The sequence below is a fragment of the Didymosphaeria variabile genome (genome assembly GCF_027946475.1).
Source record: "Didymosphaeria variabile strain IMI 356815 chromosome Unknown scaffold_2, whole genome shotgun sequence".
Lineage (NCBI taxonomy): Eukaryota > Fungi > Ascomycota > Dothideomycetes > Pleosporales > Didymosphaeriaceae > Didymosphaeria > Didymosphaeria variabile.
The window spans coordinates 366,359-382,824 of NW_026611621.1; the positions used below are offsets into that span (position 1 = coordinate 366,359).

The 16,466-nt window shown below is 53.0% G+C and overlaps 7 protein-coding genes across 7 annotated transcripts; 5 read left to right on the top strand and 2 right to left on the bottom strand.

Moving 5' to 3' along the window:
* Positions 1–40: 40 nt before the first annotated feature.
* Positions 41–2,000, top strand: N0V89_001812 (uncharacterized protein; the record flags this gene model as incomplete). The annotated part of the gene is made up of 5 exons (XM_056210623.1): positions 41–162; positions 214–309; positions 359–909; positions 959–1,099; positions 1,150–2,000. The coding sequence occupies 5 exons, from the start codon at positions 41–43 to the stop codon at positions 1,998–2,000; spliced, it is 1,761 nt and encodes a 586-aa protein (XP_056074096.1).
* A 520-nt stretch (positions 2,001–2,520) lies between these two features.
* Positions 2,521–4,600, top strand: N0V89_001813 (uncharacterized protein; the record flags this gene model as incomplete). The annotated part of the gene is made up of 6 exons (XM_056210624.1): positions 2,521–2,654; positions 2,715–2,810; positions 2,872–3,431; positions 3,490–3,624; positions 3,715–4,153; positions 4,447–4,600. 6 exons carry the CDS (start codon positions 2,521–2,523, stop codon positions 4,598–4,600), a joined length of 1,518 nt encoding a protein of 505 aa, XP_056074097.1.
* Positions 4,601–5,135: 535 nt separating this feature from the next.
* N0V89_001814 (uncharacterized protein) lies at positions 5,136–6,588 on the bottom strand (the record flags this gene model as incomplete). Its single annotated transcript, XM_056210625.1, has 5 exons — positions 5,136–5,295; positions 5,344–5,873; positions 5,928–5,978; positions 6,025–6,306; positions 6,355–6,588. The coding sequence occupies 5 exons, from the start codon at positions 6,586–6,588 to the stop codon at positions 5,136–5,138; spliced, it is 1,257 nt and encodes a 418-aa protein (XP_056074098.1).
* A 614-nt stretch (positions 6,589–7,202) lies between these two features.
* Positions 7,203–8,075, top strand: URE2_1 (glutathione S- transferase, nitrogen catabolite repression regulator; the record flags this gene model as incomplete). Its single annotated transcript, XM_056210626.1, has 3 exons — positions 7,203–7,236; positions 7,291–7,425; positions 7,492–8,075. 3 exons carry the CDS (start codon positions 7,203–7,205, stop codon positions 8,073–8,075), a joined length of 753 nt encoding a protein of 250 aa, XP_056074099.1.
* A 3,326-nt stretch (positions 8,076–11,401) lies between these two features.
* Positions 11,402–12,553, top strand: N0V89_001816 (uncharacterized protein; the record flags this gene model as incomplete). Its single annotated transcript, XM_056210627.1, has 1 exon — positions 11,402–12,553. One exon carries the CDS (start codon positions 11,402–11,404, stop codon positions 12,551–12,553), a length of 1,152 nt encoding a protein of 383 aa, XP_056074100.1.
* Positions 12,554–12,753: 200 nt separating this feature from the next.
* Positions 12,754–14,730, bottom strand: N0V89_001817 (uncharacterized protein; the record flags this gene model as incomplete). The annotated part of the gene is made up of 1 exon (XM_056210628.1): positions 12,754–14,730. One exon carries the CDS (start codon positions 14,728–14,730, stop codon positions 12,754–12,756), a length of 1,977 nt encoding a protein of 658 aa, XP_056074101.1.
* Positions 14,731–15,254: 524 nt separating this feature from the next.
* N0V89_001818 (uncharacterized protein) lies at positions 15,255–16,325 on the top strand (the record flags this gene model as incomplete). Its single annotated transcript, XM_056210629.1, has 2 exons — positions 15,255–15,679; positions 15,764–16,325. The coding sequence occupies 2 exons, from the start codon at positions 15,255–15,257 to the stop codon at positions 16,323–16,325; spliced, it is 987 nt and encodes a 328-aa protein (XP_056074102.1).
* Positions 16,326–16,466: the final 141 nt, after the last annotated feature.

The window sequence follows — 16,466 nt, forward strand, 5'->3', positions numbered from 1 at the left end:
ACTGTTGGATCCCAAACCAGTAGCTAAATCGCGAATCAACATGTCTCGCGTCGTTGTCGTCGTGGGCGTGCTGCTGTTCGCGCTGGTTGCCAAGAAGTTGGTGACATGGAGAAACAACATCCTCACAGCGCGAAGCAGTGGCTTCGTGGTGCGCAAGTCACCGTGAGCTATCTCTTTCTATGTTCCATTCAGAACATTCACTGACAGCAACAGCGTGCACATGGTCGACCTGTGGTGGTTAGGACTGTATCCCAAGCTGGTGCCATGGCTCAACTACCTCCCTGATGCGTGGACCAGCGGATGGCTGCCGTAAGGAACCTCAATACGCTGCACACATGACCGACTAACAAAACCTCAGCCTGAGCAAAATCTTCCACCTCTGGCATGTCGGCCACGAACCCTTCGAGCAGCTGGGAAGCGACAACATCATGCTCTCCTCCCCCAACGGCAACATGCTCTGGAGCAGCGACCCAGAGACCATCAACCAGATCGCGAACCAGGCCAGGAACTTCCGCAAGCCCGTCGAGTACTTTAGCTTCTTCGACACGTACGGGCCCAACATGCAGACGTCCCTCGGCGACGACTGGAAGGCCCAGCGCAAGATCGTCGCCCCGGCTATTGGATCCCACTCCAATGCAGCCATGTGGCAGTCCTCGCTGCGTCAGGCTGAGAGACTGACGAAGCTCATGACCGCGGATGGCCCCGTTATCAGCCATATGAAGGACCACATGTCGGAGATTTCACTGCATTGCATCGCGCAGTGCTTCTTTAACAAAGACCTTGAGTATGAGACCGTTGAGGAGTTTCCCACGCGAGAGCTGCCGGAGGGGCGGTTCAAGTTCGTGGAGTCCATGTTCACTACCATCGACAAGATCGGTATCATAGATTCGATCCCTAAGTCGATTCGCGGTAAGCCTTTATTCGACCTGTGAACTTTTTGGAAGACTGATCCGATTAGCGTACATCCCCATGAAAAGCATCAAACGAGCTGACAAAGCCTACTACGATCTCCATAGTCATATGACGGAGATGTGCGACGAGGCGCTCAAAAAGGATGCAAATGAAAAAGACCGGAAAGACTCAGACATGAGCATCATGGGTAAGTTCACATCGCACAGCATAAGCTACACTTCAACTCACCGAACTCAGACACCCTAATCGCCAGCACGCGGGCCGAGTCCCTCGAAAAGAACGGCAAAGTCATGGACCGCGAGACATTGACGGGCAACGTCTTCTTCTTCCTGCTCTCCGGCCACGGCACCGCAGGCAACACTTTAGGCTTCCTAATGTTCCTCCTCGCCATCCGCCAGGACATCCAAGCAGAGCTGCACACCCACCTCGACGCCGAGCTCACCGGCAAGCCCCTAAACACCTGGTCCGTCACCGGCGAATTCATGCGCCTCTACAACGGCTACACAGGCGCCGTCCTCAAAGAAGCAATGCGCCTGTACAACGTCGTAGAATTCATCCCCCGGCGCTGCACCGCGGAAGCAAACGTCACCGACCTCGACGGCAACCGCTTCACCATCCCCCGCGACACGCTCTGCCTGCTAAACTTCACAGCCGCCTTCCGCCACCCTAAAATCTGGCCTGCGAAACCCTCCGCCATAGACCCTGCGACGGGAAAGTACCATCCCATGCTGGACTTTGATCCCAGCCGGTGGGACAGCTACGCGGACAAGATCACCAAGCCGTCTGAGGTCGGGCTACGCACGTACTTCCCCTTCGGGCTCGGCGGGCGGGCGTGTCTGGGGAAGAGCCTCGGGTCCATCATGATGGTGGGCGTGCTAGCGTACATATTTACGAACTTTACCATTGAGCTGGTGCCGTCGCGGGAGGTGGAAGAGGAGGCGAAGCGGACGGGTGCAGACGAGAAGTGGGTTGAGGAGCGGACGCGGGAGGCGGCGTTGCGGATGCTGGTGGATGAGGTCGAGTGCAATTTGTTGATTGAGCTGCGGAAGGAGCTGCCGGTAAGGTTGGTGCCGCGGAAGAAGGTGTAGGGTGAGCGTGGTGTGCTGGGAGCGGGGGAGGGTGTGTTGGAACGTACAAACAAAGTTAACGTAAGCGTGTAGTTAAGTGTAAGAGTGATGGATTGCTCAGGTGGGAAGTGCTGCCTCTATAGGCCTAGCTTAAATCCTGGCGTACCATCGATGGTACGTACGGAAGCTCCTTCCAACAGGGAGGAGGTCAGAGTCTTGGGGCATTCTGTGCACACTGTTTGCTGTATAGTATAACTACGCTTGATTTTACGTGTTATAAGTACACGTGGCGACGATGATATCTGGTTTATCTTCTAGTTCGGAAATACTTGCAGTGTGTACTAGGCGCACTATCTTCGGTCTAGGGTCCCTGTGCACCAACAGAAGACTAGGCTCGGCCCCCAGACACTACGCTATTTAAATAAGCTCCCCCTCCTCCTCCGACATTTATCACACTTGTGGGGGTCTCGCTGCCTACCACAGGTAAATGCGGAGGATCGTGTAGCACTAGACTTCACTTTTCGTCCCATATTCTCTCGCCATGGTTTCCATTTTCCAGGCGGCGGTGCTCGCCGTCGTGACCTACGCTTCCTGGCAGATGTTGACGCTGTGCATGTACCTGCGCAAGCAAATGCAGCAGGCCTCAGCCAGCGGGCTGCCGTACAGCCTCTCGCCGTACGTGGATCTGCGTACTGTGTAGTCTTGCTTGGACTTGAAAATCCTAACAGGTCGCAGGGTCCACGTCATGAACGTCGCGTACTGGTTTCTGCTCGCCCCGATCATCGCACTGGACGGTTCGATATCCATGAAGACGCTGCAGAAATGGGCGCCGTAAGCTTGTCAATTAGATTCCTAGCATTGGGTGAGATGTACTGACCAGGAGTTTTACCAGATGGACGGCCATCTTCCGCATCTGGCAGGCTGGCTACTCTGTCTTCCGCGAGCTCGGCACAGACTCTTTCTTCATCTGCTCGCCCTCCGGCCCCATGCTCATGACCTGCGACGTGCACCTCGTCAAGCAGGTACTAACGCGCGCGCACGACTTCCACGCCCCAGTCGAGGTCCTCGGGCTCTACAACATCTATGGACCGACGCTGGCCGCGAGCGAGGGCGAGCAGTGGCGCCTGTACCGGAAGATCACGACGCCGTTCTTCAACCAGAAGACGTACGGCAAAGTCTGGAAGGAGAGCTTGGAAAAGGCCGAGCGCCTGTCTGCGCAGTGGAGCCATGGGAACGACGACGCGCGCGTGGCGGACGTCAAGGAGCAGCTTATGTCGAAGCTGAATCTGCGTGTTATCGCTAAGATCTTTTACGACCAGGAGCTGCCGTATGATGCGGAGAACGCGATGAAGGACGTTGCGCCTAAGGGGCACGCGCTGACGTTCAGCGAGGCTATCAATGCCGTGCTGTCGAATCTTGCAACGGTTTTTAGCGTACCCAATTGGTTGCTAGGTTAGTTGGCTGGTCCTCATTGCAATATCTTTTGACCGCTTGCTGATGAAGACTGTAGCCAAGTCGCCGTTTGAGTCTCACAAGAAGGCGTATCAGGGATTCTCCGAGTGGAAGCAGTACATGCTTGAAATGCGAAACTCAGTGCAATCACGCCTCGAGTCCGCGAAACAGAAGGAAGACCCGTATTTCCTAGGTAAGTTTTTAAACCACTCTGCATTATCGTAGATGTATTAAGCTTTTTGAGCTTCAAACCTACCCCGAACTCTACTGACCAAACCCCCAGAATCCCTCGTCATCTCCAGCGACGCCGCCTCCACCCGCGACGGCACCCGGCCCCTAACCGAAGCAGAAGTCCTCGGCAACATGTTCTTCTACGTCATGGCCGGCTTCGACACAACCTCCACCACCCTCTCCTTCGTCTTCCTCCTCCTCGCGCTGTACCCCTCCGCACAAACCCAGCTCCAAGCCGAACTAGACCGCGTGCTCGGCTCCCGCGCAACCTCCGCCTGGGACGCAAACAAGGACGTCCCCGAGCTGCTAAACGGCTATCTTGGTGCTGTCATTAGCGAGACGCTACGTCTTTACCACCCTGTTGCGTGGTACGCACGTAAGACGGTGAGAGATACGAACGTCACGACTAAGACTGGCGTGTCTGTGAGGATCCCCAAGGATACTATTATTATGATCGACGTCGCTGCTATAGGCCGCCATCCGGACTACTGGTCTTCCACCTCCCCTGCAACCTCCTCCTCCCCAGCAAAGACACTTCCGCAGACCATTCCCCGCCCTCGACTTCTCCCCACCCGCTGGCTCTCCCCTCCCCACCTCCACTTCCAATTCCAATTCCACCTCCATTCCACCTCGCCCTCCACCTCCAACCCAGCCGCCTTCCCCTTCTCCCTAGGCCACCGCATGTGCCCCGGCAAACGCTTCGCCGAAGTCGAAATGTGCGCCATTCTAGCACGCGTCTTCAGCCAGTTCTCTCTACAACTTGAAGACGACGCGTCGGATGTAGCGGAGGCGCAGGCAGAAGGGAGGGGAAAGGCGTGGTTAGAGGCCAGGACGAGGAGCGCGCGTCGAGGGCGCTGTACGAGGGGATGGGGTTTGGGCATGGGATTTATCCGAAGGTGCATGTGCCGTTTAGGATTGTGAGGGGGGAGGGACAGTGAGGGGGACGAGGAGGAGGGGAGGGTTGGAAACAATGGCTCGTCCATTGGTACCGTTGGGAGGCTTGTTGGGGGGTATGTCGCGGTAGGTTGTGTTGTTGAGAAGCTTGTTGGAAGTGATGTTGCGTTGTATAAGGAAGTGTCTGGATAGGATCAGTGCAACTTATCTGATGGCCCCCATGAACCTTGGAAGTAACCTCTGCACGAATGACATGGTAACGGGTTGGCCGGGGAAGTGAAATCCCCGCACGGTGGATCTAACCGTATTGGGAAGTAGCATTTGAAACCACCTGGGCAGAACCGAATTAACGTGACTATCATAGCGTGAGCGATTCGCATGACAAGGCGCAAGCAGTGAACATTTAAACATGACGCTACCCTTTTTATTCTATTCTATTCCGCCGCTACGCTATCTAACCACCGCCCGCCCGTTGAAGAAGCAACACAGCGGCTGAGGCTCTAAGTGACAATCGATGCCTCCCAATCCCATCATGGGATGTCTCCAGCCCGATCATCACAGCTTAGCTTGCGCAAAACTTCATTTCCACTTGGCGACAATCATATCCAGCTTCGCGCCCGGCGTCCTCCTTACCTCCTCGAGGGTGAAGTTGGAGTCTGCGGCCTTCAACAGGGCCTTCCAGTCGTCCTCGTCGCGCTCCTGCGAGTTGGACGTCGCGAGCATGGTGATGTCCGAGTCCCTGCTTGTGTTAGTGGGACTCACAAGGAATGACGAATATGGCACGTACCTGTTCCACCTCTCCGCGCGGAGGGGCAGTGTGCAAGGCGGCTCGAGGCACCTCTCGCTAAAGAGAAGGCGCGCACCCGGCTTCAACGCGGGAATCAGCGCCTGAAGGATCTTAACACAGTATTTGTCGGACCAGTCGTGCAGGATCCAGCGGAAGTAGTAAACGTCTGCATCTTTGACAGGCTGCTCTTTGAAGAAGTCGTGCGCCTGGAAGGTCACGCGGTCGGAGAGATCGGCGGGGGCTTTGGTCTTCGCGTCTTCGACTACCTTGGGGAGGTCCTGGACGATGAATTTCAGGTCTGGGAATTCCTTCGCAAGCGCGATGGACACGTTGCCGTGCGAGCCACCGACGTCGACCACGGTGGCTTTGCCCAACGAGGCCCAGTCGTAGGCCTTGACGGCGTACGAGGGCTCCAGGCCGGGGAAGGTTTGAAGGAAGCTCATGGCGTCTTTGAAGCGGCTCATGCGCTCGGGGTGCTCCTCGAAGAAATCGAACATGGTCTTTTCGGTGTCGTTGGCGAGTTGGAAACCCTGTTTACATTACACGTCAGTCGGTCCTCCACGCGAGCTGGGAGCGCTGCTCACCGAGTGGTTTGGCTCCTCGGATTCTGGCCATTTGGCGACCGCATCAACCATCTACCATAGTAAGCATCCATCTGGTGACATATGAGCCTGAACTTACACGCATCTTGGCCGGCCCGACATCGTACATTCCCATCGTGGCCCACGTGCCGAGAACGGGCATTACAGCAAGCGCTTTGGTCGCAACCGTATGCTTTATGTGACCCGGCTGCGTCTCGCGGAAGAAGTGATCTGTAATGCCATGTCTCAACAGGCGCGTGAGCTTCTTCTCCGGGACACCAGTCTTCTCGGAAAGGTCCTTGTAGGTGGTTCCCGTCTCAAAGGGGACGAGATTTTGGATGTTGTATCTGAGAATGGTCTTCAGGCCGACGGACGTGGCGAACTGTTCGGGTCAACATACTGCCTTACTACGAGGCTACTCGCGACATACCGACTTAGCGACAATGGTTTGAATTGGGCCCTGATTGAGCCACCATAGCTCGTCCAAGGCTGCGGACAAGGCTTCTTGAGCTTCTGCGACGTCCGGGGGAAACGGGTACATCAATGGGGCATCCTCTTCGAAGGAAGGCGGAGCCAACTTGCTCTCTGCGAAGAACTTGTCGAGCTTGGTAGTCTGTGTCCCAATCTGCTTTGCGAGAGCGGCGAGGCGGCTGGTTGACGCCATACTTGCAATGTACCTGACCCAAGGTTACTTGGACGACAAGGCTAGAAATTGGAGCTTTGGAAAAACCAGAGAGGGCGTATTTGTGGAAAGTGTGGTGTCTGCGGCACAGCTGTTTTGGGCGACAAACAATGTTTTAGGCAGAAGACGGCATGTGGTCACACTGCATGGGGAGCTGCCCGTACGAGGCCTAGCGTGGGTTGTCTCCTGCATCCCCACGCCGCTGCTTCACAAGAGCTCTTTGTCCGAAGCAAGACAGGGGTGTTATAGCTAAGCTGCAAGTAGCCTGGTCCCAGCCAGTCTTCGAAAACGCCGTGCTACTCCAGCCGGGCCAGGGTTTCCTTGTCACAGTTCGAAGTCCGAAGGGCGGGGCAATAATCTCACCCCGCGGCGATCTACGAAACAAAGACCCAATCGGGTGCACTAGCACCAATACAGAATCTCAGTACCCATCGTTACAGTACAGTACTCGCACGCTGCATTTCGGCCCCGGAAGCAAACTATTACCGCCGACGTCGCTTCGCCCCATTTGCTTTCGCTGCTTTTGCATCTGCTTGGCACCCTATGTATTCAAGAACCCCGATGGCGGATTCCCAACTGAATCTCCCACGCCTGCCATGTCTACAAAACCGATCCGTGTATGGCTCGCGCGTAAGTCCCCAAACACCGAGCCATCTTTTTCGTCCGGCTAACGGATCGCAACAGCACCCGGGCCAAATCCCTGGAAAGTGATTTTCGTCCTGGAGGAACTGCAAATCCCCTACGAGATCCAGTCGATCAAGTTCCAGGACATCAAAGCCAAGCCTTTGATCGACCTCAACCCCAACGGTCGCGTTCCCGGTGAGCCATTCTTGGTCAAGCCAAAACCCACCATGTGACCGCGTCGACTGACTATACTTTGTGAAGCCATCGAGGACCCCAATACCGGCCTCGTGCTGTGGGAAACCGGGGCTATACTCTTGTACCTCGTCGAGCAGTATGATGTAGAAAAGAAGCTTACGTACGGGGGTGTGAAAGAGAAGAACCACGTTACGCAGTGGTTGATGTTCCAGGTCAGTGGTCAGGGCCCGTACTACGGACAAGCAACCTGGTTCCACGTGCTTCACAGCGAGAAGCTCCCCTCAGTAATCACTCGCTACGTCGAGGAAGCAAAACGTGTCTGCGGCGTCCTCGAGCAGGGTTTGACCGACAAAAAATGGCTCGTGGGCGACAAGATGACGATTGCAGACCTTTCGTTCGTCCCCTGGAACGATCGCCTGGACGTGGTTTTGATGTGCGCTGAAGAATCCAAGTTCGAGGGCTTCCCTAAAGTTAAGGCTTGGCATGAAAGCATGATCGAGAGGCCGTCGTGGAAGAAGGCTATGGAGATTAGAGCGAGACTCATGGACGAACAGGGGTTGATGTGGAATGGGATGCCTAAGGATGTTTCCAATATGGAGGAATACCAGGCTAAGATCAAGGCAGAGAAGGAGGCGGAGGCATCTACATAATTCCGCAATATAAAATTCACCCTGCACACCTTTCCCGTACCTTAGGCTGAGACAAGCCAGCTTGTGCTGCACAATGACATTGATCAATCGCGAGGCACACGAGTTTGCTGAATTATGATGGCGACGTGCCGGCGCATGTAGTACTCAGCAACATCTAGGGAGAGGAGGAAGTCACGCACAATCCTCGAGACCTGCAAGCTGTGGCCTGAATAGCAGACCCACTGGGCATAGATAGATACTTGCTGCATCGAGAAGGCGAGTTGCGCAAAGCTCCACGAAGATATCATTAAATATTCAAGTGCTGTAGCATGGAAGTGGTTCACTAGAGCTTGGACGCTTCTACGATCAAACATGGAAAGACTTCGATACTGCCTTCAACATAAGCCTGGTGCCGGTTCAGTCTCCCCCGGCCTGGTCGGATATGATCTCAGGGAGCGAACATGGCCAAACACTCATAAAGTCTTGCACAGTAACTACGTTGATGAAGATAACTGTACGCCGAGATAATTCCACTTCATAGGAAGTAGGAGCTTTTCGAGACAAGGAAAAAGTAGGAGCCCCAGTCGCACTGCTGAAAGCCCATAACTAGAATATCCTTACCGTCTGCTAATGATCAATCTGCACCACGCCAACGAGCCCTGAGTTTTGCTCTCTATCCAAGATTGTAGTCTGGAGTCGCCAAAAATGCTTCGCTTGAAAGTTGCGGCTCTTCGCCCCCAGACTTGAGTTGAGACAGGTGGGCCGGAGCAAATCCGAAGCGTCATGCTCACTTGGATTTCGAAAATGGCCTTCCCTGGAGCAAGAAAAGTCATTATCAACAGAAGGGTTGAAGATGTCGATCCATGGAAGGGCATGGCTATTCACTGTCCCGACCAGGCCTTGAATAATTCCGGCAGTAGGAATCCAGAGATATTCACCCATCTGATTCCTGTTCGAAGCGCTAGGATTGACTAGCCAGTCGAAAGTGGTGGAATAGAGCCCTACGCCGCTGAAATTCGCTGACCCTTCGAGAGAAGGCCAGGGCAGTAGTTCCAAGCCAGGAACGTCCAACGTAATGTTCGTCTTGACTAAACCTGAGAGATCAGAGAGATCAGCTGGTGGTATCCATTTTTCTGCTACGAGAGATAATATCGTGCCCAGTCTCTCAGAGTAGTTTGATACTCTTTGTGTAGTGAATTAAGCGTACCTCGATAATCATCTACAACATTGTGAAGCCAAGGGTCATCAAGTACGATTGAGATCGGAGGGTCGGTGTTCTGAGATCAAAGCTGTAACAGATCAGATAAAGATATTTTATGTACCATGATGCCATGCAAAAGTTCCTTTGCCCCCTGTCCATGGCTCTAATTCACATCATTTAAGCTTTCAACAAGTTGACAAATATACTAGGTATTCACCCTATTGCTATCCTCTACCTGTTAGAAGGCTTATTCGAAAAGCTTAGTACTTCGTTTACTGTCTTCTACCATGACTAAAGTGAGCTATTCAACAAGAATTGACCAAATATGGCGTAAATGTATATTCTATTGAAAACGCATAAAAGGTGCAGAGGAACTTTGAATAGCAGCAATAGATTCCATTCACCATTCTAATATGCTAGATGAAATGTACCATCACACAGAGAGACGTCCAGAAGAAGATCGTAACGGTGTTGCTGTGCAAATTCCGCGAGAAAGACAGGTGTCTAGTAAGTCGGGGTAGATGTCTCTACACTGTATTCCTAGATATATTGACCTGCAGCCCGAAGAAGGCCTTTTATATGTGACTCAGGCGGTATGACATTGGTCTCGAGGAACGCAGTCGTGAGCTTTGCACCTGCACTGGAGAAACGGTCAACGGTGGAAGATCCATTCTGAGATTTTTTTTGGAGGATTCTGGCTTGTAGGAATGTTCGCACGAGCATACGAGCGGCGTTCCTAGGAGGCGAATAGCATTGTAGGGTTTATATCGGTGAAAGATGAGACTGGAATTGATGCTGGACCATTTACAGAGACACTAGTAAAAGAGGATGCTGAGATGATTTACTCCCTCTTGTGGCTGGCGATCGCGTCAATGCTGGTACGAGCTGTGCCCGAACTAGTTTGAAAGCAGATAGTGATATTATGACCGCCAGAACCCTGTCCTGGAATTTGGCCTTCAAATTTGGCGCTGAAAGTCGTATTGAAAGTCACTAACTCTCAAGACAGTCCAACCTCGTTCAAGTCTGCAGGCACTCCTCCTTGTCCCGACTGTGGGCCCATAGAGGAATCCATGATCAGCCCATGAACTTGAGTAGCTTGAAGTGCGGCTTTAAAATTCTTCGGTAGTTAGGAGTCGCGTAATTCTAGATACTCTAATCAACGTTTTGGGGAGGAGACCCTTGCCCGTGCATCACTGTAATAGAAGTAGTTCAGATGCTTGACACCACCAGCACCCCGCTGGCCAATCTGTGCGATATCACTGATTATAATAGTGAAACATTTGAAGCATCTGGGAGCCTGAGTTCATTAATGTGATGTTGATATTGCTAGAGAGCTGCAAGCCACCGCTATTTGAATTATGGCCTGATTCTGGCGGAATGCTCCTCAAAGCTGCCCTTGCTATACACAGCCCAACGTCCTCGCGACGATAACAACTCCCATAACATTGACTCCCAGAAGACGAATGGAGAACAGGATAACTTGGCAAAGAACTCAAGAATGCAATGGTTTTCGAGCACTATGAATACAGTCTTTCCCTATTGAATTCGGTAACTTCATCTAGAAACTTCAGAGGATAACGCACGACTTGATCTACCATTCAAAGGTATCTCGTCTTGTACCTGCTCCCACTATTGGAGACAGATTGACTTTTTACCACTAGTCCGCATACGGCAAGGTGCTGTGGTGCGGCTCAGATTAGCGAGAACCCCACGTGGCGGTGGCGGCACCAAAATTCTCTCCTCCCAAGATCGCCATCGTGAAAGCTGCGAGCATGGGCAAAGCAGCGATGGCTCCTTCGTACAGTACCCGGACTTGTAGCTTGTGTGAAATGGTGTGTACGGTCAGTGTTAGTGCGACCGCGTCGCAACCGCATCCTTCGAGCCAGTGCCGACGCCGCCCTTTTGCACGTTGGCCGGATGACAGGCGGTGAAAAAATCAACCTGGCGACGATGCCCGAGGCTAGACTGCCTCTTTTAACCGTCGCTTGTCTTATCGTCGTTTCTTATCTTCCCCAGCTTTCCTTCCTTACGCTCCACGTTCACTCCACATTCCCTTCGCTTCTTTGCTTTGTTCGTCTTTCGCTTTGCTTTCTGGGTGTAGATTATAGAAGGTGCCGTATTCAGCTATTGGTCGAGATAAGGTCCGATGAGCATTCTCACCTGTTGCGTGCCGCCATCCAGCAGCCTTCCTCCAGTTCGCTCTCTACGCACTGCATCCGAGGACACCATCATTACAGCGCTACACAGTCTTCAAGCGCTATACTGTCCGCTTCGACTACCCATCACCCTACCGAAGGGCAAAGAAGCAGCATCTGCACCTGCCGATTCCGGTTATGTCTCCGAAGATGAGAATGAGGTAGCACCACTTCAGCGCCGCTACTCCACCACTGAAGATGCCTTCGCCGCTCTTCGCGCCGATGCTTACGAAAAGGACTTCGCAGTGCGGTGGCTCACCAGCCTAATCGCGCGTGCCTCAGAGCTACCTTTCGGCACCGAGGAGGCAAGAGAGAAAGCCGTGGACGATGCAGCATTCATACTCTCGTCGTTCAGCGACTCGCCCACCAACGAAGAAGACGAGGCTCTTACGCGTGACTTCTCTTTCTCCACTTCGCGCGCAAGAGACATTACTATCCAGATCAACGACGCGCCCTTGACAGGCACGGATCATACTGACGTCGGGCTGCAAAGTTGGGGCGCTAGCATCGTCTTCTCGGGCTTGATGTGCGAGGCTCCTGAACGCTTTGGCCTGGATGTTCTCCCCGAAAATGCGAGTATCATCGAGCTGGGCGCAGGGACAGCTCTTATTAGCTTGACTTTGGGGAAGTTGCTACCGTCCATGGGGCAGGAAGCGCAAATTCTGGCGACAGACTACCACAACGCTGTCCTGGAGAATGCGCGCACAAATATCGCCACCAACTTTGGCTCTGAAAATGCGCCTGTGGATGCGATGCTACTCGACTGGGCAACTCCACCACCAGCATTAGCTGCGTCCGCTTCTTTGCTGTTTGCAGCAGACGTAGTGTATGCTCCGGAACACGCAGCGTGGTTGAGGGATTGCGCTGCGCATATTTTAGCTCCTGAAGGAACTTTCTGGTTGGTGGTGACGGTGCGAAGTCACGGAAAGTTCGACGGCATCCCGGATACCGCGGAGACTGCGTTCGAAGACTTCAAAAGTACGTGGAGAAATGGAAGGGTGTTGAGAATAGTGAAGAAAGAGATGCTCGATAAGAAGAGAGGTGTGGGCAGAGGTGACGAGAAGGGGTATATGCTGTTCAAGATCGGTTGGGTTGATGCTTGATTCGGCGAGCAGAAGTTTCGTTGTTCAAAGAGATACCCTAGATGCTGATATCATAGAGGCTTATAGATATAGAAAGACACGTGCAAACGAACAATAGAGAGATGCTGCGATCGACTTTCCAGCAACATAATTCCTTCGCATTTACTATACGAATCATGACTCACACTGATGCTTTGAGCTTCGCACTATCCATCGCACCCTCACTGCCGCACAAACACCGGGATCCTTTGAAGTGGACACTCGACTTCCACTGTCTGACCACCATCCCACGCCTTCTCGCCCCAATAATCTCTCCACTCGGCTCCTTTCGGAAGATACACCTGCAAATTCCTCTTACCCGCCGCAAGTACCGGACTCACTAGATACCTATCACCATACATGTACGCCTCCTCAACCTCCCAACATCTCTCGTCATCCGGGAAAACATAAAACAATGTCCTTATCACTGGACTCCCCTTTTCGCTTGCCTCCCTCATCAACTGCCTCGTGTACTCCCTGAGCTCCTCCCTTATACCCAGATACCTCTTACATATGCCATAAACCTCTTCCCCGTAGCTCCACACTTCATTTGGCGCACCAGACCTACATGCCGCCCCGCCCGTCGTCCCATGCTGCGGCTGTCGAGGCTCTCGGTCCCCGTGTAGCCGCATAACCGGACAAAATGTCCCCCACTGGAACCATCGCACAAATATTTCTCGGAACGCCTCGTCTCGTGGATCACCGCCGTGGAATCCTCCGATGTCGGTGGTCCACCATGGAAGGCCGCTGAGTCCCATGTTCAAGCCTGCTGCTAGTTGGCTTCGCAGACTGTCCCACGAGGAAGCGATGTCCCCGCTCCAGACGAGTGCCCCGTACTTCTGGCTGCCGGCCCATGCGCAGCGGATGAGGTTTACGATCTGCGTCTGACCAGCGGCACTCTGACCTTCGTAGAAAGTGCGTGCATATTCGAGGGGGTAGGTGTTACCGATAGCGATGTTGGGGCCTGCATGGTACCTGTAATTATCAAAGTCGTAGACACGGTATTCCGGCTCGGCTTCGTCCAGCCAGAACACCTTGATGCCTTTATCGAAGTAGTTCTGCTTTGCCTTACCCCAGACGTACGCCCGGGAACCAGGGTTCGTGGGGTCAAAGTGCACGGTGTTACCCTGGAAAGTCATGGCTATGCGTACGCCGCGATCGGTGCGGATAAGATACCCTTTCTCGACCATCTCTTCGAAGTTCTCGGAGTGACGGTCTACAGTCGGCCATACCGAGACCATGAGCTCTATTCCCATTTCCTTCAGCTCTTCTATCATGGCGTCCGGATCAGGCCAGTACGTTTCGTCGAACTTCCAATCTCCCTGCTTCGGCCAGTGGAAGAAATCGATGACGATGAGATCGATGGGAAGCTCCCGTCTTTTGTATTCGCGTGCTACTTCAAGAAGCTCCTCCTGCGTTTGATACCTGAGCTTACACTGCCAGAAGCCCAGTCCGTACTCCGGCATCATGGGCACTTTTCCCGTCGCATCTGCATAGCTCTCGACAATCTGCGCAGGCGTGTCGCCAGCTACAACCCAATAGTCCAGCGCCTTGGTAGATAGCGCTTCAAAACTCATCACGTTCTTGCCGAATATAGCTTTGCCGATACTGGGGTTGTTCCACAGGAAGCCGTACCCCCTTGACGATACTGCAAACGGCACGCTAGCCTGAGAATTGCGGTGCGCGAGTTCAAGCTGCGTGCCCTTGATGTCGAGGTACGGCTGCTGGTATTGTCCCATACCGTAGATTTTCTCCTTTGGATCCAAACTTTCGAATCTAGCTGTCAATTGATAATCGCCGCCGGTGATGGGCTTGAACTCTCGAGCTTCGATTTCGAGCGCGGAGGTTTTCGGATCTCGCACGTCGCGGCGGTGGCGGGCGAATTCCTCGAGCAGCAGCTTGCCGGCAGAATTGTGGATTGTGAGTTTCCCGCGCTTGGTGATAGTGGCCTTGATGGTGCCGTTGGCAAGGGAGGCGAAATCGTCGCTGATATCAATTGTCGGTGAGGCTTTGACGGGTTCTAGCAGTGCCCAGCTGTCTGATGGCATGGTGCTCATCTTTGTTGCTCTGATGCGAAGGGCGTTTGCTCCCCATGGCTCGACCCATAGCTGTTCGGCATCGAAGGAGAATATCAGGCGGTTGCTGTCTTTCGTGAACATTTTGACTCAAAAACCAAGGCGTTAAGCTGCCACGAAAGGAAATGTGCAAGTGCAATGTCTTCTTCTTCCAGTCAGTATACATAGGAAGTCGGCCTTGTAAACATCGCTCACAGCGAATCATATTAAGTCTGTCTTCTGAAGCCCCCACTGAGGGGTTGGGATTGCTTGGGGATGACAACTGTCAGTGCGGGGTTAGTATTCCCTCCAATGGATGTTCAACTCCGTCTGCACGTCGAAACGGCGTGATAGAGGCATCTTCGATGACGTAGAGACCTTTTAGAGGCACGCAAAAGACCATCGAGCGATGGAAACAATTATTAGAGATGGCGGCGTGATGATTGTCGAAGTAACGCAGGAAGGCATCTCTCCGTGGGGCTATCCGACCTCGACCCCGCTGCCGTTGCCGATAGCGCAAAGGTCCACACATTGCATCATTACTTTTGCACATCTCATTTTACAGACTTCTAGCATTCTGACCTCCATACATCAACTCTTCCTAAAACCCGTGAAGGCATACATCTATCATGTCCGCCCCAGGAGCGTCCATGGGACCCCAAACCCAACACTACACAATCCCCAACTTCAAGTTCGATAATGGCGACACGCTTCCAGAGGTCAAGCTCGCCTACCAAATCATCAACCCGCAAAACAAAAAAGTGGCCGTCGTAAACACCTGTTTCAAAGGCCGCCTAAATACGACCCTCACCCACTCACAAGGCGCCTTCAAAGATCACAAGATAATACTCATCGCGCTGCTCGGAAACGGTGAATCAACCAGCCCATCCAACACCCAGAACTTCCCAAAGACACTCGAATACATGGACTGCGTGAGAGCAGAGTATAAGCTCCTCAAAGAAGAATTACAAATTGAGTCTGTAGACGCTATGCTAGGCTTCTCCATGGGCGGCCAGATTACGTACCATTGGATCACAATGCAAGTATTGCCCGGGTACGAAGTCGATGTCTTGGACATAAACACTTCGTACTGATCCCCCCTTTTCTGACTTAACTGACTTCGCCCCTGCGCGTCTAGGTACCCAGACTTTGTGCGCAAAGCGGTCATCGTGTGTTCATCCGCGCAAACGAGTCGGCACAATTTCCAGTTCCTCGAGGGTCCAAGAGCTGCGCTTGAAAATGCAAAAGATGAGGAAAGTGGCAAGTACGCGTTCGGCAAAGCGTACTCGGCGTGGTTGACGAGCGCTGAATGGTTCGATGAGGAGCTGTACAGAGACATGGGTGCACAGAGTCTCGCTGCTTGGGACAAGAACGTCATGGATGGCTACAATGACTGGAGTGGTAAGGACTTGCTTGCTATGCTGGGTATGTGGCAGCGTGGGGATATTGCGCGGTGTGTGCCAGAAGCGAAGGGCGACCTGGGGAAAGCGCTGCAAACAATTCAAGCGCAGGTTTTGTTGATGCCGTGCAAGACGGATCAGTATTTCAGGCCGTATGTCAACGAACGAGAGAAGGAGAAACTAAGCAACGCCATCGTTGCCGTGGTTCCTAGTATATGGGGCCACATTGTGGGAGGTGATGCAGACAAGGATGCCACCAGATGGATGGATGATAAGATTCAAACCTTCTTGCGCAATTAGATAACTACTAGTTACGTAAATACTCAATAGCTGAAGGCGAAATCAGATTTTCGTTTTTCGTGCACATATTGCACGAGGTAAAATGGAGCAATCAAAGATGTTATAATATGAACTCGCTTGCTTGCTTGCGGGCCTCTGAAA